This window comes from Ursus maritimus, unplaced genomic scaffold (assembly GCF_017311325.1).
Source record: "Ursus maritimus isolate PB19 unplaced genomic scaffold, ASM1731132v1 scaffold_12, whole genome shotgun sequence".
Classification (NCBI taxonomy): domain Eukaryota; kingdom Metazoa; phylum Chordata; class Mammalia; order Carnivora; family Ursidae; genus Ursus; species Ursus maritimus.
In genome coordinates, this window is record NW_024423564.1 from 9,305,727 (window position 1) to 9,329,166 (window position 23,440).

Sequence of the window (23,440 nt, forward strand, 5' to 3'; positions counted from 1 at the left end):
TTCGGTTAGCTGAAAATGGAAGCATTGGACAGGAGAGGGTAGAGGGAGATCTGCCTGCAGAGGAAATAACATAAGCAATGGCACAGAAGCAGAAAACATGACAGTTTGTATAGGGAACTAAAAGTCCAAGGATGTCCAGTAAGATAACTACTGAAATGTTGACAGGACTGAGCATTTTAAAAAGGTACCTTGATGTCAGGGGCAGAGTGAGGACAGAGCCCATTCTGCATGAAATGAGATGTAAGGAATAAGGGTGCCCTTTCAAGTAGTGTTGGGGCAAAGGACAGGAAAAGAGAGTTCAGAAAAGATGAAATCCAAATTACCATTAAACACACAAAAACGTAGGCAATTAATAGCAATGTTTAAAAAAATGCAAATTAAAGAGCTGCCATTGTTTAACCTATGAAATTGGCCAAGGTTTTTTATTCTTATTAATTATATACGATGTTGGGAAAAATTATATGAAACGAGCATTTTCAGAGAAATCGGCACAAAATTTTTAGAGGTCATTATGACTATAAAATTAGTGAGTTAAGAGAGCTTGCTAAGATGGCAGAGTAGGAGGACCCTGACCTCACTATGTTTATAGCTAGATATCACCCACATCCAAGTCTATAAACTGGAAAGCAATCCAAAGACTGACAAAACAAACTGCACAACTAAATATAGAGAAGCTGCATCTGAAGGGTTAGGAAGGTCAGAAAGGCAGAAGGAGACTGCCTGCAGGAGGGAGGGAGCTGCACGTGCAGATAGGACAGAGAAATGGACTCATGCACCAGAGAGCTCATACAGGGAAGACTAATCCCCATAACGTTTCACTTTAAAAACCAGAGAGGCTAAATTCCCTGAGTTTGTAAAACCTGTGGGACTTGGAGCCTGGAACTGTAAAAGTCAGCTGACTCAGCACTAGGCAAGCTGGGAGGGTGAGAGATAGCTGGGTTACCACCATTAAAGAGCAGCCTGTATGGAGAGGCAACATGAAAATAGCAGTTTACACAATGCCAGGGGAAAACAGGAGACAGATCTGTTCATACTGATTTCAGAGCATGTTGGGTGACTTCGAAAACAAAGGAGTTGGCAGGTGCCATTTTCCTCCACCACCCACCAGCATAAACACAGAGTCACCTGCAGGAAGCAGGACTGCAAAGATACTTGCAACCTAACCTGCTAGCAGTGCACCATGACCACGAGATCTCCTGAAGACTCACCCACTCCAAGCCTGCTAACCTTGGCCCTGGGCTCAGAGCAAATTTTGTTAAAGCTGCCCGCACACCTGCCCAGCCTCTGAGTGCCCAGCGGCTGCATCATGCCCAACTGAGTACCCCTAGCCACCATCATGTGCCAAGTCACAGCTGCATTCCAAGCCCAGCCTCATATCCCTGGCTGACCTGGCACATAGCCCAGTGTTTCAGGGGTCCAGCATAGGACTAGTGGCCCAACACAATATTGCTAACACTGCCACCCTACTCCCAAGTTTTCCCTTTGTAGGCATGCCCACTTAGAGTTGGCCTCCCTGGGTCCCAAACACCACAGAGAGCAACCACAACACGCAACAGGCAGAAAGTCAATGTAGATGATTGCATGGAAAGAAAAGGTGACTCAGACACAACAACAACATAAGCAACACACACAGGATACTCTCCTGAAGTGCCAGGACCTCTTTTTTATAAAAGAGCAGTTTCAAGAACAGAAGACACAGCTGACTGTCTTAACACTCAAAAACAGACACAGAGAGGCAGACGAAATGGGGAGACAGAAATTTATCCCAAATGAAATAAAAGGACAAGGCCACAGACAGAGATCTAAGCAAAATGCATATAAGTAACATGCCTAATAGCATATTTAAAGCTGTGATCATAAGGATACTCAATGGACTTGAGAAAAGAGTGGAAGACCTGAGTGAGACCTTAGCACAGAGATAGGGAATAACATAGCAGAGATAAAGGATTCAGTAAACAAAATGAGAAACATGCTTGATGGAATGAACAGCAGGATGAAAGAAGCAAAAGAATGGATTAGTGACCTAAAAGAGTAATGGAAAGTAATCAAGCTGAACAAAAGACAGAGAAAAGAATTATGCAAGATGAGGATAAACTCAGGGAACTCAATGACGCCATCAAACATAATAGCATTCCTATAATAGGAGTTCCAGAAGAAGAAGAGAGAAAGGGGGCGGAAAATTCATTTGAAGAAATAATAGCAGAAAACTTTCCTTATCTGGGGAAGAAAACATATCCAGATCTAAGAGACACAGGCAACTCCCATCAAAATCAACAAAAGCAGATCCGCACCAAGATATATTATAATTAAATTGGCAAAATATAGTGATAAAGAAAAGAAAATTTTAAAGCAAGACGAAAGTCAGTACAAGGGAAAACCCATAAGGCTAGCAGGAGATTTTCCAGCAGAAACTTTCCAAGCTGGAAGAGAATGGCATGAAATATTCCAAGTGCTGAATGGGAAAAATCTTCAGCCAAGAACACTCTGTCCAGGAAGAATATCATTTAGAATAAGAGAGATAAGGAGTTTCCCAGGCAAAAACAAAACAGAACAAAAACCGGGGCATTCATGACTACTAAACCAGCTCTGCAAGAAATATTAAAGGGGACTCTTTGAGTTTTATCGATAAAGAGAGACCAAAAGTGACAGTATAGAGGTAGGATATACAAAAGGGGGGAAAAAATGAATATTTCTGTAAAAAATCAGCCCAGGAACTCTTACAAAAAGGATATAAAATATAATAATATAATAACATAAAAACATGGGGAAGAGAGGCAAAAACAATCGATTCAAACTTAAGCAACCATCAATTTAATATAGACTGCTATATGCAGAAGAGGTTATATACAAACCTAATAATGGTAACCATATGTCAAAAACCACTAATAAATATGCAAAAAATAAAGAGAAAGAAAGCCAAATAATCCTAAAGCAAATCAGCAAACCATAAAAGAAAGACAAGAAAGTTTCAGAGAAAATCTTTACAACCAACCACAAAACAAATAATAAAATGACAATAATTACACATCTGTCAATAATTACTTTGAATGTAAATAGATTAATCAAAAGACACAGGGTGACAGAATGGATTAAAAAAGCAAGATTCATCTATATATTGCCTCCAAGAGACTCATTTTAGACATAAAGACACATGCAGATTGAAAGTGAGGGGACAGGGAAACGTCTGACATACAAATGGATGTCAAAAGAAAGCTGGGGTAGCAATACTTAAATTGGACAAACTAGATTTTAAACCAAAGGCTGTAACAAGAGATGAAGAAGGGAATTATATCATAATAAAGAGGACAACCCAACAGAAGATATAACAATTGTAAATATTTATGCTTCCAACAAGGGAACACCTAAATACATAAAACAGTTAATAAAAAACATAAAGGAACTAATCAATAAGAATACAATAGGAGGGGACTTTAACATCCCACTTACAACAATGGACAAATCATCTAAACAGAAAATGAATAAGGAAACAATGGCTTTGAATGATACACTGGACTAGATAGATTTAACAGATATATTCAGAACATTCCATTCTAAATTTTTTAAAGTGCACAGGGAACATTGCCCAGAAGAGATCACATATTAGCCCACAAAAAAAGCCTCAACAAATTCAAGATCAAAATCATACCATGCATATTTCTGACCATAATGCTATGAAACTAGAAATCAATCACAAGAAAAAATCTGGAAAGACCACAAATACATGGAGATTAAATAACGTGCTACTAAACAATGAATGAGTCAACTGGGAAATAAAAGAAGAAATAAAAAAGTACATGAAACAAATGAAAATGAAAACAAATGGTCCAAAACCTCTGGGATACAGCAAAAGCAGTTCTAAGAGGAAAGTTTACAGCAATACAGGCCTACCACAAGAAGCAAGAAGAATCTCAAATAAACACCTAACCTAACACCAAAAGGAGCTAGAAGAAAACAAACAAAACCTAAAGCCAGCAGAAGAAAGTAAATAATGAACATTAGAGCAGAAATAAATGAGATAGAAACTAAAAAACAATAGAACAGACCACTGAAACCAGAGCGCTTCCTTGAAAAATCAATAAAATTGATAAACTTCTAGCCAGACTTACCTAGAAAAAAGGAGAAAAGACTCAAATCACAAATGGGAGAAGAGAAATAACCAACACCATAGAAAAACAAACAATCTTAAGAGAATATTATGAAAAACTATATGCCAACAAATAGGACAACCAAGAAGAAATGGATAAATTCCTAGAAACATATAACCTCCCACAACTGAATCAGAAAGAAATTTTAAAAATGTGAAAGACTGAATACTAACAATGAAATTGAATCAGTACCTTAAAAAGTCCCAAAAAACAAAAATCCAGCACCAGATGGCTTCCCAGGCAAATCCTACCAAACATTTAAAGAAGAGTTAATACCTATTCTTCTCAAACTATTCCAAAAATAGAAAAGGAAGGAAAACTTCCAAATTCATTCTATGAAGCCAACATTACCCTGATACCAAAACCAGATGAAACACCACTAAAAAAGAAAACTACAGGACAATATCCCTGTAGAACATGGATGTAAATATTCTCAACAAAAATACTGGTAAAACCAAATCCAATAATACATTTAAAAAATCACTCACCATGATCAAGTGGGATTTATTCTTGGGTTGCCAGGTTGATTCAATATTCCCAAATCTGTATCACATCAATAAGAGAGAGGATAAGAACCATATGATCAGAAAAAGCATTTGACACAGTATAACATCCATTCATGAAAAAAACTGACAACAAAGTAGATTTAGAGGAAACATACCTTAATAATAAAGGCCATATATGGAAAAACCCACAGCTAACACCCTTAATGGGGAAAAACTGAAAGCTTTCCCCTAAGGTCAGGAACAAGACAAGGATGTCCACTCTTACCACTTTTATTCAAAATAGTACTGGAAGTCCTGGCCACAGCAATCAGACAATAAGAAATAAAAGGCATCCAAATCAGTAAGAAGTAAAACATTCATTATTTGCAGATGACATGATACCATATATAGAAAAACCTTAAAGACTCCACCAAAAAAACTGCTAGAACTGAAAAATTCAATAAAGTCTCAGGATATAAAATCAATGTACAGAAATCTGTTGCATTTCTGCACACCAATAATGTAGCAGCAGAAAGAGAAATTAAGAAAACAATCCTATTTATAATTGCATCCAACATAATAAAATACCTAGGAATAAACCTAACCAAAGAAGTGAAAGACCTGTACTCTGAAAACTGTAAAACACTGATGAAAGAAATTAAAGACAACACAAAGAAATGGAAAGATATTCCGTGATTATGGATTGGAAGAACAAATAGTGTTAAAATGTCTATACTATGCAAAGCAATCTACACATTAAACGAAATTTCTATCAAAATACCAACAGCGTTTTCAACAGAACTAGAACAAACAATCCTAAAATTTGTATGGAACCACAAAAGACCCTGAATAAGTAAAGCAATATTGAAAAAGAAAAGAAAAGCTGGAAGCATCATTATTCTGGACTTAAGTTATAGTAATCAAAACAGTATGGTACTGGCACGAAAACAGACTCATAGATCAATGGAACAGAATAGAAAACCCAGAAATAAACCCACAATGAAAAGACCAATTAATCTTCAACAAAACAGGAAGAATATCCAATGGGGAAAAGTCTCTTCAACAACTGGTGTTGGGAAAACTGGACAGCAACTTGCAAAAGAATGTAACTGGACCATTTTTTTACACCATACACAAAAATAAACTCAAAATCTATTAAAAACCTAAATGTGAGACAGGAAAGCATAAAAAATCCTAGAAGAGAGCACAGGCAGTAACTTCTTTGACATTGGCCATAGCAACGTTTTTCTAGATATGTCTCTTGAGGCACGGGAAACAAAACCAAAAATACACTATTAGGACATCATCAAAATAAAAAGCTTCTGCACAGCAAAGGAAACAATCAACAAAACTAAAAGGCAGCCTACGGAATGGGAGAAGATATTTGCAAATGACATATCTGTTAAAGGGTTAGTATCCAAAATATATAAAGAATTTACCAAACTCAACACCCTCCCCCCAAAAAAGCAAATAATCCAGTTAAAAAATAGGTAGAAAACATGAACAGACATTTTTCCAGAGAATATAATACAGATGGTCAACAGGCACATGAAAAAATGCTCAACATCATTTATCATGAGGGGAATGCAAATCAAAACTACAATGAGATATCACCTCACACCTGTCAGAATGGCTAAAACCAACAACACAAGAAAGAACAGGTGTTGGTGAGGATGCGAAGAAAAAGGAACCCTCATGCACTATTGGTGTGAAAGCAAACTGGTGCAGCCACTGTGGAAAACAACATGGAGACTCCTCACATAGTTAAAAATAGAACCATCTTATGATCTAGCAATGGCACTATTGGTTATTAACCCAAAGAAAATAAGAACACTAATTCAAAGTGATACATGCACCCCAATGCTTATAGCAACATTATCAACAATAGCCAAAATAAGAAAGTAGCCCAAGTGTCCGTCAACTGAATGGATAAAGAAGATACAGTATATATATACAATGGAATATTATTCAGCCATTACAAAGAATGAAATCTCTCCATTTGCAATGACATGGATGGAGCTGGAGAGTATAATGCTAAGCAAAATAAGTCAAGAAAGACAAATACCATATGATTTCACTCATGTGGAGTTTAAGAAACAAGCAAAGGAGAAAAAATAGAAAAATCAAGAAAGAGACTCTTTCTTTTTTAAGATTTTATTTATTTATTTGACAGAGAGAGAGAGACAGCCGAGAGAGAGGGAACACAAGCAGGGGGAACGGGAGAGGAAGAAGCAGACTTCCAGTGGAGGAGCCCAATGCAGGGCTCGATCCCATAACGCTGGGATCACGCCCTGAGCCGAAGGCAGACGCTTAATGACTGAGCCACCCAGGTGCCCCTCAAGAAACAGGCTCGTAACTATAGAGAGCAAACTGATGATTACCAAAGGGAGGGGAGTGGGGGATGGGTTAAATAGGTGATGGGGATTAAGTAGTGCACTTGTCGTGATGAGCTCAGGGTGATGTGCGGCAGTGTTAATCACTATATTGTATACCTGAAACAAATATAACACTGTATGTTAAGTAACTGGAATTAAAATTTAAAAAGACCAGTGAGTTAAGTATGTTCATGTTCTCTGATTCAGAAATTCCACTCCTCAATTTATTTTAAGGAAAAGAAATCAGAGATATGGTATCATTGCAGTGTTATTTATAAGAATAAAATACTGAATAGGCCATTAATATATAACAATAGGGATTGTCTAAATTATGTACTATCATATGATGAATTGTTTTACAACCATTAAAAGCCACTATTTCAAAGAATTTTTAAAGAAATTAATTTTGAAGTCATAATTTTAAATCTAAAAAACACATAGTTGGGTATAAAGAATGAACTAAGTGTGTGTTTGTGTTTAAGAATACACCAGGCGTGTCTGGGTGGCTCAATCAGTCGAGTGTCTGACTTTGGCTCAGATCATGATCTCGAGGTCCTGTGATGAGCCCCACATCAGGCTCCATACTCAGTGGGGAGTCTGCTTGCCCCAGTCCCTCCCCCTGCTCCTCCCCCCCATGCTCTCTCACTCTCTCTCAAATAAATAAAATCTTTAAAAAGAAAGAAAGAAAGAAAGAAAGAAAGAAAGAAAGAAAGAAAGAAAGAAAGAAAGAAAGAAAGAAAGAAAAGAATATACCAATAGGTGTGGCTGGCTGGCTCAGTTGGTAGAGCCTGCAACTCCTGATATTTGGGTTGTGAGTTCAAGCCCCGCGGTGGGTATAGAGATAACTTCAGAAAAATAAAATCATCAAAAAAAGAAAAAGAATACACCAACAGTGTTAGTGATTATCTTTAGTGTAAGAATACAAATATGTCTTATTTTCTTCTTTTTAATCTGCAGTAGTTCCCCCTTATCTGCGGGGGTATGTTGCAAGACCCCAGGGGGTGGCTGAAACACGAATAACACCAAACCCTATATATACTGCCTTTTTTCCTATACATACATACATACCTATGATAAAGTTTAACTTATAAATTAGGCACAGTAAGACATGAACAATAACTAAGAATAAAAGAAAACAGTCATAATCATATACTATAATAAAAGTTATATTAACGTTGTCTCTTTCTCACTCAAAATATCTTGCTGTACCATACTCACCCTTGTTCTTGTGATGATGTGAGATGATAAAATGATGCGATTACTAGGTATTGGGCTACTAATGACCTAACAATATGTTAGGAGAAGGGCCATCTGCTTCCAGACCTGTGGTTCATCACGGGTAACAAACTGCAAAAGCAAAACCACAGATAAGGGGAAACTACCGAATTTCCAAAATTTGAACAGTAAGCACATATTTCTTTTACAATGAAGCAAACCAACACGTTAGTTTCTCAACAAAAAGAAGCTGGGTGTGAAAGCCAGGAGGGAATATGGGCAGAGCTAGAGGAGGACAGTAGTAGAGGGGATTGTTTTGTTTTAGACTGGAGAACATGGGCCTGGCATTATACGATGAGTGGAAACGTCAATGGAGAAGTAGAGGCTGAATGTATAGGAGAAAAGAAGGTAACTGACAGCACAGGGTTCCCAAGGTGAGGAGANGGAAAGAGATCCGGTTCTAGTAAAGGGGTTAACTTTCCACAGAGATGGGTACTTCTTTGGCTTTGAAGAGGGAGAGGAAGTAAGGAGCAGTGCTGCCTTGTTGACTTCGCATGCTCACTGCCTACAACAGTGCCTGGCACTGAATGGAGCATATAAGTTTATAGGTGAAGGAGAAGAAGGTGGAGGATTTCTATAGGTTGACTCCCATTTTCTCCAGGGAGAGCCACTATCTAGTGCAGTCGTTCTCAAACTTTTACCAGAATGTATTATAATGTATTATTTTTTGTGGGTCTATATCATGTGAGCTCCCTAAGGGCAGAAGAAATCCCGTCTTATCGCCATACCTACCACAGTATTCCAGTGACTGCCTGATGCAAGGTAGATGCTCAAGAACTGTCTGTTGAATGAATGAACAAACGAATGAATGAATGAATGAATGAATGCAGTATGATAGGAGACATAAGAATAGTGGTAAAGTTTTCATATAGCTTATGGGCGTACTGAAGGGAGTTGACCAGTGACAAGTAAAAAGACCTGGCAGCCTAAATACAAAATTGCATAGAGAGCATACCTCTGTACTTAAGAGGATTCCAAATAGAAGCTGGAGAAACTAATTATAATTACAAGTGATCTGTTCTGCTCCCTGTCCAATTATCCCCCATTCTTGGAACCTGCCCTGCACAAGTCTCTATGGGGCAGATGAAAGGATAGAGACCCACCCACCCAGCCCAGCCATCATAGAAAAGAGTGGTCCTCTAACTGTTAACATTCAGTTTTCCTTTGTTTAATTTGAACCTGTACAGACTTTTAAGCCTCTTACTATGTAATACCTACCTTGCATAGTAAATTGGACCAAGTAGGTAGAAAGTCTTTTAAATTATTAATAACATTACAAAAGCAAGGAACTTTATTTGGGGGATATTTTACTTATTTTTATATGCTGAAAGCAAGAAGATGCCCCAAATTTTTAAATGCTTCAGGTCCTAGAATAGCCTCCTCCAGCCAGTTTTCAGGGTTCTGAAGCAGTCGTTGGCCTAAATAGGAACATTCCACCAAAAGGAGAGGATTGTATTTTTCCCCGATACACATTTTTGCTTGAAGGTTATCAGAATGGTGCTGTGTACGAGAAGTGGTTTAGATGTGAGCCGAAGCTGACACGGATTAACTTTCACAGGACGCTCTGTAGAGGAGAGGGTTGGGTCAAGTGATGACTCACAGGTACCATTGTTTGTTATTCCTGACTGTTTTCTTTCCAAAACAGAATTGCATTGATGAAATTGAGGCCATAATCAGTGTTAAGCTCCAGCTCATCGGAATTGTTGGTATTGGGATTGCAGGTCTCACGGTGAGAAAGTTCCAGAACTTACCTTTTTTGCTTTCTAAGAAGCCTTTGCATCTTTTTTGTCTTCACGTGTGATATGGCAGTATCTTGGGAGAGATTTCTCTTAAAGACAGACATTTGTTGACAGGACATCTTCTAAGAACAAAGCTCATTTGATGCAGCAATACCCAGTTCTCTGAAATATGATGCCAGTTTTAACTTTAACCTAATTATGACCTTGAGTTTATCATTGCAGTAGGCCAGCAAGCTGAAACGAGACAAGTCCTTTCCAATTCTGGGTCTCTTCTTACTGTTAGAAATTGAAAACAGCCTGCCAGGTTACTCTCTCTCACGTATGATTTGCAGAAGTAGCATAGTGACTGACAGTGCAAGATCGGGCAGCACACTGTCGGGGTTCGCCCCCTAGCTCCCTCATCTGTAAAATGAGGACTTCAATGTACCAACCTCGTAAGATGGTTGTGAACTGAAATGGGATAATACATATAAAGTATTTGTAGGAATTAACTCATATAAAGTGTCTGGAAGATAGCACTCAATAAATGCTAGCTCTGTACAGAATCCGAGCACTCCCAGACACAGAATCCAGAGCGAGGGAATAACAGACGCAGAGTGTGGTGCCCGGTGCACCCAGGCTCCTGCGCACGGCTCTGGGCCTCCGAAGCACAAGAGCGTGCAAGAATTGATAGGGGCCAAAGGGAGTGACAGGAGCAGCAAGAAGTGACAGTGAGGAGGGTGTGAGGGCCGACGTAACTGTGGTCTTTGTGTGCCCTTTTGAGAGACTGGGCTTTATCCTTAAGGTACAAGGAAGCCACCACGGGTTAGAAGGACCTGTGTTGCCATGTGGAGGTAAGTGGGGGGAGGCAGGATTTGAGCCAGGCCAGTAAAGAGGTGATTTCCGCTGTCCAGAGGTTGAGCGATCATAGCTAATGCTGAGGCAGTACTTACCCTCCAGCTCTCGATGTAGAGTAAGTCATGGCATAAGCTAAGGAAGGGACAAAGGGAATTACAAGGAAAATCAAGGAATTGGCAGTTTTCCGGAACACACAAGCATCTTCCCTCTTTTCTGTGTTTAGAGCACAGAGAGGTGAGGCAACGGGTGAAATACTGTGCTGAGGACCTCCCGATCCAGGGACATCTCTCAGGCCCTCCTCACCGGCTCTAGGGCTAGCCTGGTTGCTATTCTGTGGCTTCCTGAGGACAATTTTGAGGCAGAAGATTTGAAAATGTGCTGCATTATAGAGGTATCAAAGAGACACTCCTAACAATTCTACAGTCTCCGAGCGCACATCCTGGAGGCAGTCATCCCTGACTCATGACAGTGGCAGGACGGTGCTGAAAAAGTTCCTTTCTGAGGGGATCCCTTTTGAGTACAACCAGGACAGAAGAGAGGGTTGCAACCAACCTGACAACCACACTAAAGGGGGAAGGCCCTCTATTGGTCATCTTGAATCAGCACCCCCAAAGTTCCTTCTGTAATTCCTTTCTTCTTAAGATAAAGAGTTGCACAGTGTAATCAGTTAGCCAAACGTCCATTAGGTGTCTCTCCTGCCATGCTCTGGTGCTGAGTTCTGGCAGCCAGAGGCTTAGAGCCCTGCTCCTGGCTCTTCCCTTACTTAAGCTTACCTCTTCCCTTCCATAATAGCAGATAATATGTGGATTTTAAATTTAACATTTATCGATTCTAGTCTGATGTAGGATAGGATTGAGGAGAGAATCATAGGGTTATGGTATAGATTTCTTTAAACAAACATTGACAGTAGTTTATAAACTTCACACCCACAGATAACATCCTATAGGCTCTGCGAAATTGTAGGGGAAATGATTGACAACAAGCAAGATCTTTTGACATCCTTCTATTCAAACCATACCAGTGGCCATTGGTTTTGCCAAGTATTTGGCTTTTCAAAGAATTATCCAAGAGGCAGAAGACATGAGTAATACCATAGTTCCAATACCTCAGCTTATGCTTTGGGAAAACTATAGAGTTAAATAGTGAAGCGTCATTTTTACCTTAAAATGGAGCAGGAAAAATGAAGAGATGCTCTACTTTGTAATATGCGGTCACTGTTGCACAAGTTCAGAGCTTTTCCAACAACAGGAAACTCTTTAGACCAAAGTGTAAACAACTCGTAGTCGACAGGTTAATACGGCAGTCTTCAGCCAGCGGCCATAATTAAGTAGTATATATAAAAATGCCACTTATAGCCAGTAATTATTGGTTATAATTATTTGTTAGACACCCATGCAGTTTGCTTTTTTTTTTTTTTAATCAGTTTCTATCACTTGAAAGTCGCTAACGAGTGGTCCCTTCTGTTTCAGATCTTTGGCATGATATTCAGCATGGTCCTTTGCTGTGCGATACGAACCTCACGAGACGTGATATGAAGCTACTTCTACGTGAAAATTGCAATCTAGAGCTTTCATACGGCGGTCACCGGAACTGTCTCCTGGCTTATTTTTAATATTCAAAGGACATTCGGATCTAAAATAATATGCTGTTAATTGTACATTTGCACATGTATGTATGTTTGGCTCATTATTCGTTTACCCCTCGAGTGAATGCTGTGTATATTGACTGAGAGTCATGTGTGATCTGTGTGTTTCTGGTGTATGCGTTGTATGTAATGAAATCTGTTTGCTGGAAATTCCTGGTTCTTGTTATATCAGAGGAACAACCTATTTGACTCTCAGAAAAAGATCATCAGACTTTGAGAAACTTTAAAAATGATAATGGGTCATTTTCTCAGATTCTAGCCATAGAAAGTTAGATACAGAGAGTTCAGGATTTCTGGTTAACAGAAGCAATAGACTACAGGACTTGAGAGATCGTGGTGTAGTGCTAAAATTGACTGCATCTGAATTACGTGTAAGGGTTTCCTGGGATTTTTTTATATACATACTCTCCCCAGAACACAGTAAACCACAGTTTTAGAACTAAACACATCTGTAAAACTAAATATAGCATGGAAAATCTAATTTGAATAAGTCATACTTTCCTAGTATTTAAAAACAAAAAACTCCCTCTGGAAAGAGTGGTCACACAGACAATCATGTGCCCTATAAAAGTGAGTGTTTTTAGGACTTAAAAAAAAGCCTTTTAGTAACTTTTTAAGGAAATTTTTTGTTCTTATATAAATACATTTAAATATCACTTTATTGCTTTCTTTTTCTGACTCTGCTTGTAACTACAGCAGCCCTCACATGAACAAAAGGGCATTTATCTCAAATTTTTCCGTGTTTCTCCAAATGTACAGATAGAAAGACTAAAGCAAGAGATCTGGCAGTTGCAAATAGTAGGAAAGAGAATTTTTAATGCCACTGTATCTTTGAAATACCTCATAACTTGAGTTTACATATTTTCCTAATTTTTTGTATTTTCTTATTCACCTAGAGAATTCTTCTTCATAGATTTTGACCTACAATTTTCACCCCTTAAGATAAAACAAATATTCAAATATTCAAATATTATATCACAAGCATCCTTGGCCAAACTGAAAGAAAGAACGAAAAGCATCTACTAGTTGTGTGCACACAGCAGAGACAAGCTAAGGAAATGAAAAGACTGAAACCCACAAAGCAGAAATATGTTTTTTCTGTGTAAATCTCCTATAAAAATAAAATTTTCATATTCTTTATGGTCTTGATGTTTCAATTTAGGAAAGTAAACCCAAATTTAGAATCTAAACTGATATCTTTGTCAATTTTTAACAACTTAGTACGTTTAGTAGATCATGGAGGGTTTTTAATTACATTGTAAAAGGCCACACAAAAGTGAAAGTACTGGGGACTCTGGAAACCCCGGTAAGTTCATACACCTGTGAGAACACAAGTCTTTGGGTATGCACTAAAGGAAAGTGTGCACTCCCAAGAAACTTTTACAAAATGTTTTGCTGAAAAGACCTAACCACTACGAATAGTCTCATTTGCGTAGAGAACCACACTTCTGCCATGCTTGCTACTGCTACTAACTTACTTTGGAGGAAGCTTTTCTGAAAAAAAAAAAAAAAAGATTGGAAGCAAGCTAAAAATGTAACTGTTCATGGCTACTTTACTGTGTCTATAGCTAAAGAAAAGATTTTTAAGAAAATGACTTCATGAAATAGATGTTTATATGCCAGTAGGTGAGAAATATAACCTCTTAAGTAAAGAACAAACAGCCCATCTCGCTTCATGGCTTTAGTTCGTCCTCTACCTGAACACAGGCCCAAGTGCATAGGTTTCTTCCACCTCGGAGTCATCTCTGATTCACAAACACTGAGTTTCATTCTATACCTGAATTAACAACCATGAGAAGACTACAATACTTAAAAGTGGAAGAGTAGAAATCCATTCCATCTATGGTTAATGTGTCCCTTTGGGAGTAATTTTTCCAAAATATGTGCCATGAGTAAAATTAGAGAATCCCACCTCTGCGTGAGGGCAGATTTTTATATATCATAAATCTACATATATCTTGAATTCCTAGATATCTTGAATCTATGTGTCTTGAATCTATGTATCTTGAATATATAACTCTTGAATATATATACATATATAACTTGAAATATGTATGCATGAATGTGTGTGTACACATGCATACATGCATACACATATACATATATGGGTACATATATATACACACACATATATATATATATAAATTTTTGGTTATATCTGCTTACCTGAACTGATTTGAGATCAGACCCAAACATATTCTTAAGCATCTGGTACCAAGGCACTGAATTAAAATTTCTTGATAACTATTTTATTTCAAATTAAAATTTCTATGTGCTGGAATTGCTTGTTTGATTTATCTTAAAATTCTATTATATCTTTATATGCACCTTTACACAATTTATCTAAATGTGCAACTACCAAACAATATGGTTTAAAAAAAAAAAAAGCAAAGAGTAACCCTTCTGTAGTGTTACTATGAGGAACTAGACTTAAAAGCAACACCCTAAGGACCTTTGTGCAAATGGATTTCAATTAACATTGTCTTATCCAAATTATACATCTTGTCCCCGGAATAGCTCCTGTATTGTCCGTGGTTCAATCTGTAAAGCCGCACGCTGGTACAGGGGCCAGTGTAGCCCCAGCACAGCCACCCAGGAGAGTGGCTCTCCTTTCCCCGGGTGCCCCATTAATACGTTTACTTGATGAGAACGAGTCTTGTGGGAAGTGGACAGTGAAGGAGATAGCATGATCTTCCCTTCTGAAGTAAGTACCAAAGATAAAAGGAAGAGGCATCCTTGGGAGTCCAGGAACTTTCCTGGACATCCCCTTTGACCACCAGCCCCCTGATTTCAGCAACCCTATTTTACCCACCCCTATGAGGGAGCATTCATGGGCCCCTGAAGCCAATTAACTACATCATCTTAATTTGGACTCATCAAAATCAAATTTATATTAAGGTATATTTTAAGGGGCACAAAAAGTTTCTACTTTCTTTCAACATGACTATTTTTTCCTATAAACTGTACCTGTAAGTTATTATATGTAGGTATCCATTGAAAGGTAAAAAGACCACACTACTGCAAAATGTTATTAATCGTTTTGTTGGTATCCTCACTGTCAACAAAAGTTAAATACATTCCAGGAAACCACTATTCCAATGGCTATCTCCCGGGAAAGGGAAAGCATGAAGTATAGAAGTAATAGTCCTGAACGTTGCAAAGCAAAATCTATGCTGATTTCATAAAATTTTTAGCTAATGTGCCAGAAACCCATCTGAAGCTTTGGGATTTGTTTTCGTTGTTTTTCTTTTTTCTTGTGTAATTTAATGATGGTTTTACTTATATTAAATAGAAGAAATTAAAATTAAAAGAAATAACCAACTATGACATTAGCAGACCTGGCAATTAATATTATCTAAATTGTTATAATTATTATATTGATGAGAGTCTCTGTTGATTATAAATCAAATGTGCATCACCATGCACAACTGAAGATACTTCTGCATGACACCAAATACCTATTTGATCACACTAATTTGTTGAATTAATGAATTCTATCTTAATTCAAAGACTTGATATCAACAGCCATAGCCAGAGTCCCTATATTTTCCTCTGGGCCTGCTCTGTTTCATAAGATGCAACCCACTCTAAGAATTTTTTTTACTTTGTTTGAGGACTGCTATTTTATACATTTGAAAAAACTCTTTAGAGGATAGTGATATGCTAAGATGAACAAGAGAATTCTGCCTTCAAGGAGCTCAGAGTGGGGAAAAAAACAGGGAAATATAATTCCCATGAGGTAAGTGCTATAATATTCATTAACCAGGAGTAGACCCTCTCTACCTTGGAGAAGATGGTCTGGGGAGAGAGATTTTCTGAATTTTGAGGTCTCTAAACTGAGTCCTGAACTCATACAAATTATCCAAAAAGTAATAGCAGTAGAGAAGAAAAGTGGATCGCTGGGGGAAAGACATCAAGAAGACCCTGAAACAGCACGGAAGCATTCCAAGAGGGCATGTCAAGAACTGGCGAGATCCAGGGTTCCGGTAAACTGTACCAAGGAGTCTGATCTTTGTACAGCCAACACAGCAAAAATTTTAAACAATGAGTTACAAAATCAAATTTGAATCTTATTTTAAAAAATATTTGTCAGAGAGAGAGAGAGAGCACAAGCAGGGGGAGCAACAGGCAGAGGGAGAAGCAGGCTCCCCAGTGAGCAAGGAGCCTGATGCGGGACTCGATTCCCGGGCCCTGGGATCATGACCTGAGTCGAAGGCAGACACTTAACCAACTGAGCCACCCAGGCGCCCCAAATTTGAACCTTTTAAAAATCACTCAGCTTTAATATGACCAATGATTGGAGGGCAAAGGCCAGAGGAATTCATGAGGATTTCTAACTAACATACTGGGATTCCTACCGAGAAGTAGACAGATACAGGGGTAANNGAGGGAAAGAGGAACCTGGAATCAATCCCCGGTTTCCTGACAGCTGAAGGATGGTGGCACCCCGGAGAAAAAGCAGACTGCAGTGACGAAGCCAGTTGGAGATGACTATAGGACATCCAAGAAGAAACACAATCAGGCATTGGGTACACACCCTGAAGCTCAGGAAAGGAGTTTGACCTAGAACTATAGTTTAGGAAACTGCAACATAAAAGTAGTAGCGCCCATATTTGAACAATATGGGCAGCCTTTCACATTGAAGACCTCAGTGAGAAAGTTTCGAAAACTAGAATCCTCTACCAGTCAAGTTTAAAGCCCAAAGCAGTTCTTTACTTGTCATCCATTCCTCCACCTCAGGCTGGAGGGTCTCTATCAGCTACCTGCACTCCTTCAATAGCTGTCATCTAAACCATCTTTTATTGAAATGGGTAGTTTCTCATATGTTCTACATTTAACAGTGTCCAAAGGGTCAATAGGATACACAAGATTATCACAGCTCTAGCACTTCTTTCACAAAATGTGCAAATTTCACTCCGATAGCACAGAGCAAAATTACATTTCCAGAAGTACAGTTCAGAACTACATTACAGTTGCCTGCTAGACCATAGCATGGATTTCTACTCATCATAGAGAAGGGTAGCGAGGAAAGGCATGAAAAGAGAAAATGTTGACTCTGGCCTCATTAGGACTGATTATAAATGCCTTAGATGTATTATGTTGTGAATCCAATATATGACCTCCCCTGGGGCCTCTAGGGTAGCACAGAGGTCAGAGAAGATCAGGACCTGTGTATTGGAACTTTGTCATTGTCAACTTTACTCGAAACAGATTCGAGGGAAGATAGGAGTAGAAGTCAAACCATAGTGGGTTGAGAAGAGAATGAAAGTGAGGAAATAAATGATCAGTGTAGGAGGCTTGCTATTGTCTGAATGTTTATGTCTCCCTAAAATTCATGCGTTGAAATCCTAATGCCCACTGTAATGGTATTAGGAGGTGAGGTCTTTTGGAGGTTCCCAGGTCATGAGAGTGGAGCCCCCATGAATGGGATTAGTGTTCTTATGAAAGAGACACCACAGAGATCTCTCGGCCCTTCCACCAAGTCAGGACACAGTGAGAAAGACCAGCTATGAACTAGGAAAAAAATCTCTCACTGGAATATAACCATGCTGAGCACCACGACCTTGAACTTCCAGCCTCCAAATAGGCGTCTGTTGTTCATAAGCTACTTAGTCCATGGTATTTTGTTACAGCAGTCCAAACAGATTAAGATAGGATTTTTACACACATACACATACACACACACCGCAAACTGGAATAAGAATTCAAAGAGAAAGGAGCAAATAAACAGAAGTTTGCAGAGGCTCACAAGATTATTTGCTTGTTTTTGCTTTTGCTTTTTTATTTAGGAAGAGATTGAAGAATGATTCTTGCTGAGGAGAAAAAGTCAATAAAAAAGAAGAGAAGATAAAAGAGAAAACAAAGTCCTGGAGGAAATGGGGGATGCGATCTTTTGAAACTAATGGGAAAGATGCTGAATTAGTCAGTACTTTTCAGTTGCAAGTGTCAGAAACCCAACTCCGATTAGCTTAAGCAGTTATGATTAAAAGCTACAATTTCATTTAGAGTTGAAGCCAGCTTCTGATTAGACTCGGATGTTATCATTAGGTTTCTCTCCTTCATTCTCTCTTGCTGTGCTCTGGGTTGGCTTTATTCTCAAGCTGGCTGTTTCCAGGAGATGCCAAGATGGCCAGCAGTGGCTCTAGGCTCTCAGAGCTTACAAACCCCAACAGGCCAAACATTCCTCTTTGTCCAATGGTTATAATAAAAGTCCTGAGACTGACTCCCACTGGAAGAGATTAGTTCACATGCCCATCCCTCAATCAGTCAGGGTTGGTTGAGCCTAAATAGCATGCCCACCTCCGTCATTTGAATTGAAAATGTGGGTGGGGGTGGTACAGGGCAAGGGGCCCTTGGAGGAATGTCAGGCAGGAGTCCTGGCTAGGAGGTAAAAATTGGGATGGAAACAGACATGCATACCCCAGTGGAACGCACTACACTTGTGATCCCAATGAAAGTCAACCCCCTACTCGATCATCAACATCACACACTTCCAGGAGGTGCACCCCTGCCCCCAGACCCCAATGCTGAAGAAGAAAGCATGAACCTGCCCATGTCCAGCAGGTACTCCATGCCCTGTGCCGCACCCTGCAACCTGCCACTCCACCTGCTGGCCTACTCCAGCCCTGTTGTCAATCACTCTGGGTCCCTGAATGAGGAAGTGCACTCCCAGGAGATAATGACCTTAAGCAGCATACCTTGCAACCTGGGGTTGGAAAAGACACCTCCAGAAAGACTCTTTGACCTCGCGGGACAGCCCCATGATGATCAGGAAGTGCTAACCACCTTTGTGCTGCCAAACTCCAGGGAACAGACTCTTGGATTCACATGATGCATCTAGCACCAAAGCCTGACTGCACACCATCTGGTGACCTGAAAGTAAAGATTTCCTGGAATTAAAGCAGACATATCTGATGAGATAGTTTTTCCAAGATGTCTGGACAGGCATGTATACCTTTTTCTCACTGTTGCTTCTTCTCTCTGCTTCCTTCATGGAAAGACCACGTCCTTGCCCACATTTCCCAAGCCCTTGCAAAAGAGGAGCACCTAGCCTTTTGATTATGGCCTTTCAGAAACAACTTCATTTTGGTCCTGTGACACATTAATTTTCACTTGCTTTTTCTGAAGGGTTAGAATTTTCAGAATTCACAAAAGCCTTCTCTTATCTAAACTATTAACTGACTTTGGATTTTTATCCAGATTATGGTTCCTGAATTTGCAACCTTACAGGTTGTGTTATCAATAACACATTTCATTCCAAACAGTTCTTTTGAGATAGTGTTTTAAAACATCTTTGAAGTTTTGCTGTTTTTCAAAAAGTTCGTCAACTATTGCTTCAAGTTTATACCTGCACTCAGTCTTCCCAAACACACTCAGTTAATTCTTTCAGTGTGCTCCTGCAGTATTCACTAGTCTGCTTTCAGGGTCGCTTTAAGCAGAGACTTCTAGGAGGCATGCATGACTCCAGGTTTGCCTTCACAGGGAGAACCTTTCTCCCCTAATTGGAATAAATGCCAATAAATACTTCAGTTGGCTATTTTCAGACCTAGAGTCCTGGTTTAAAACCATCATACATGGGGCACCTGGGTGGCTCAGTTGTTAAGTGTCTGCCTTTGGCTCAGGGCGTGATCCTGACATTCTGGGATTGAGCCCCACATCAGGCTTCTTCCTCTCCCACTCCCCCTGCTTCTGTTCTCCCTGGCTGTCTCTCTCTGTGTCAAATAAATAAATAAAATCTTTTTTAAAAAAAAAGATAAAAAAAATAAAACCATCACACAATTTGGAATTGTTTTGTTATTTCTTTTGTGTATAATTATGTTAAGTTTTGTATTTTCTTTAACGTCAAACTTCTTTTAAAAACCATGTACCAAATAAGGTGATGCTGACTCAATGCTTCAGGGTGACTTCCAACACTTAAAACCTTGAAAAAATAAGCTTTTTTTTTTTTAAGATTTATTTATTTGAGAAAGAGAGCATGGGGGGAGGGAGAGAGAATCTCAAGCAGACTTCCCACTGAGCACAGAACCTGACACTGGGCTCAATCCCACAGACCCCGAGATTATGAGCTGAGCCAAAATCAAGAGTCGGGACACGTAACCAGCTGACCCACCCAGGTGCCCTGAAAAGATAGACTTTAGATGAGAAGTACCTGAGAGTTTCTTCCTGCTAACTTCCTTGTTGCTCAGATGTGGTCTTAAGTGGTTTCTAACTGCTATGCACTTTCCCTCTGACATAGGACAGGACAACCAGGAAAAGTCCTTCCTGGTACCAAGGGACAAAACCATTAAATAGAAAGAACTTGACTCTTGATCGGTGATTCTTTCAAAGAAAGATCTTGATAAAAATGTGAAAATTAATAAAAGGAAATCTTGTTCAGAATGGCATCCACCAGCTAGGAGGGGGAGCTCTCATGCCCCCACATGCCTTGTCAATTTCAGGTTCCATGAAAGTCATATGTGATTAGTGCCAGTTAGGTTTAAACATCAGACATTTTACTCATTAATCAGGTCTATGTTTGACATACAGTTTCTAGAGGGGATGTTATAATCCTGCAGCTTTAAGTGTTCATGTTATCAAGTGATATGAGAACCTAAACCCTCAGATGAATATTTGAAGACTACGCTGATGTCAACCTCAAATATTAAGGTAAGCATAATGTGGATCCCTGACTTCGTATATAAATGTACAGCTACTCCCTCCCCCCTAGCAGATCATGAGCTTGGTACTAATCCATCTACACTACCTCACCACCTGCACACACACACACACACACACACACACACACGGCATTGTCAGCATGTAGGCATTTACAAGATGCCCAGCTGAACGCAGCCAGTGACTGTGGGATACAGCGAAGCCAACCATCCCTGCTGATAATTGATTTTTACCCTGATGGTACCAGTTTAGATGGAGAGAAATGGACAAATACAGGATAATCATTTTTTTGAGGTCAAGTCTGCAGGGCACTAGGTCTGTCTCACTTCATGCATCTGTTGAAACCAGACTCATGAAAGAGTACCTAAGGAAGGAAAAAAAAATAGCCACTTGCCAAGTGCATTTGCCAGAAAACAGTGTTTCAATATTGATGAAGGTTTAGATTAGAATTTAGGATGATTCTATGCTATTTAATCCCTTAGCACTCTCCCCCTGTCCCCAAAATCTTTCATAATCATACTAATTTTTCAGGACATCAAAAGCTAAAACAGCACAAGTTGCTTTTGGTATATATACTGAAAATTGTCTCCTATTACTTGAAAGAATACAAAGGATTTAGTCTTCCACATGTAAAATGATCATGGCCTCTTTTCTAAGCTTTTGGGGTATAACTTTCATAAGTCAGTTGACCCATCAAAGTAATTAAATTAAAGAGAACAATTTTTAGAATAGAATATACTGTCAACTGAGTTTTGGTTAAATTCTATCCTGTGCATTTGAATAACTAGAATAAAGTGCCACATTGCAGATTTCACATATCTTTTGCTCTCCATGTCCTCTCCAGTCCTGGTTCTAGCCTTTGGAAACAAGTGTCTCTAGTACCCTGATGCCCTATGTTCTTTCAGCTTCTGATCGCATTACTCTTATAACTCTGCAGTATCCCCACATTCATTTTCTATGTAAGGACAAACCTCATGTAATGGCCTTCTGTTAAAAAAGCCTGTTCAAGGCTGGCTTTCGTTAGTATTTCATATCCCTGTTTGCCATTTTACCTGCAGTCTGCCCTTTCATGGGGAAACTATCTCATATGAGTTCAAAAGGCTCTTTCATTCACCTTTTCTTCTAAAGCCTGTAGGCTCTCCAATGCATGTGTGGGTATGGGTTTGGATGAAATAGTACTCAAAATGTACACAATGTGTTGTGAAATATATTGATATTTTATTCATTTTATTCCAGGTGAACACATTTAACTGAATTGAAAGTTACATCACTATTGAAGTTAGATAGAAAATCCCACCACATAGGACTTCTGAGGTTTGGTACAATAGTTTGTCTTGATGGCCTCATGTATACAGTCACTATAGTCAGTATTACACTTGCCACAGTTACAGCTTACAGCTACAGGGTAGGAGAAATAGGGAGTAACATGGCGTGGGCATCCTGGTATTTCTACAGTCTTGTACATGAAGTCTTTATATGTACAAACATCCTGGGACAGAGCATATTTGGGAAGAAACAGTTTGCCATTGATATCCTGAGGAAAGAACAGAAAAGGAAGTGTAATGTTAATTCACTTATATTCCTTTGACACAAATAAGACTGGGGGAGGATTATCCCATTCCCCAGTACCAATTCAATATATCCACGCTGAATCCTATAGAGACAAAAATCACTCACTCACACACATACACATACACATACACACACACACACACACACACACACACACACACACACACACACATCCCTCTCTTTTATTCTTGATCATGGGGACAATATAAGGTTTAAACAAATTCTGGGAGTAAAACTATTATAAAATTATCTGTACCAATTGTGCTAAGTAGATCCATATAATATTATAACCTGGGGCTTCTAAGGAGCCAATAACCAGTAAATTTAGGAAATGAGGTTGTTATTTATCTCATTTCCTTTCTGGATAGAAATGGACTGAGTCTAGGTTTATCTAATTTACAGCCAAAAGAAGTGAGATGAACTACATACCCGTGTCATACAATATCCAGCACAGATGGTGGTGTTGATGGTTAGGCAATAAGCACACTCTTTCCTTTCGACATGCATCGTATACTCAGTTGGGAAACAAAAAGACATCACTTGCCCACATGCAAGGCCAAAAAGCATGGACATCAGGTAGGTAGCAGTCATGCTAAATCAAAGACAAAAGTAAAGAATCTATTACATGTATCCTTTAGGACATTCAGGAGGGACATTCAGAAAGAGCTAAAATGTGTGTGTGTGTGTGTGTGTGTGTGTGTGTGTGTGTGTG

At 39.1% G+C, this 23,440-nt stretch overlaps 2 protein-coding genes across 4 annotated transcripts in view; one reads left to right on the top strand and one right to left on the bottom strand.

Annotated features, from left to right (window-relative positions):
* The window catches only part of TSPAN2 (tetraspanin 2), a 54,365-nt gene extending 40,726 nt beyond the window's left edge, over window positions 1-13,639 (top strand). The window contains exons 7-9 of one of the 3 annotated variants that reach the window (XR_005834044.1): window positions 9,926-10,009; window positions 12,326-12,524; window positions 13,398-13,639. Coding sequence is in view for 2 of the 3 variants with exons in the window: in XM_040626871.1 (XP_040482805.1) it covers window positions 9,926-10,009; window positions 12,326-12,391 (150 nt within the window). In the remaining variant the exon portion in view is untranslated. Of the gene's footprint in view, window positions 1-9,925; window positions 10,010-12,325 lie in introns of all 3 variants that reach the window. The other 2 variants (XM_040626871.1, XM_040626872.1) reach the window with 2 other exon arrangements.
* An 8,796-nt stretch (window positions 13,640-22,435) lies between these two features.
* TSHB (thyroid stimulating hormone subunit beta) lies at window positions 22,436-23,319 on the bottom strand. Its single transcript, XM_008697740.2, has 2 exons — window positions 23,158-23,319; window positions 22,436-22,690 (listed from the first exon to the last, which is right to left on the bottom strand). The coding sequence occupies exons 1-2, from the start codon at window positions 23,317-23,319 to the stop codon at window positions 22,436-22,438; spliced, it is 417 nt and encodes a 138-aa protein (XP_008695962.2).
* Window positions 23,320-23,440: the final 121 nt, after the last annotated feature.

Bases quoted from the DNA above. Each gene is read 5' to 3' on its own strand.
- TSHB (XM_008697740.2), bottom strand. From the start codon at position 23,319: ATGACTGCTACCTACCTGATGTCCATGCTTTTTGGCCTTGCATGTGGG. The intron at 22,691-23,157 runs GTATGTAGTTCA...TTCTTTCCTCAG, and splicing joins CTGGATATTGTATGACACGG to GATATCAATGGCAAACTGTT.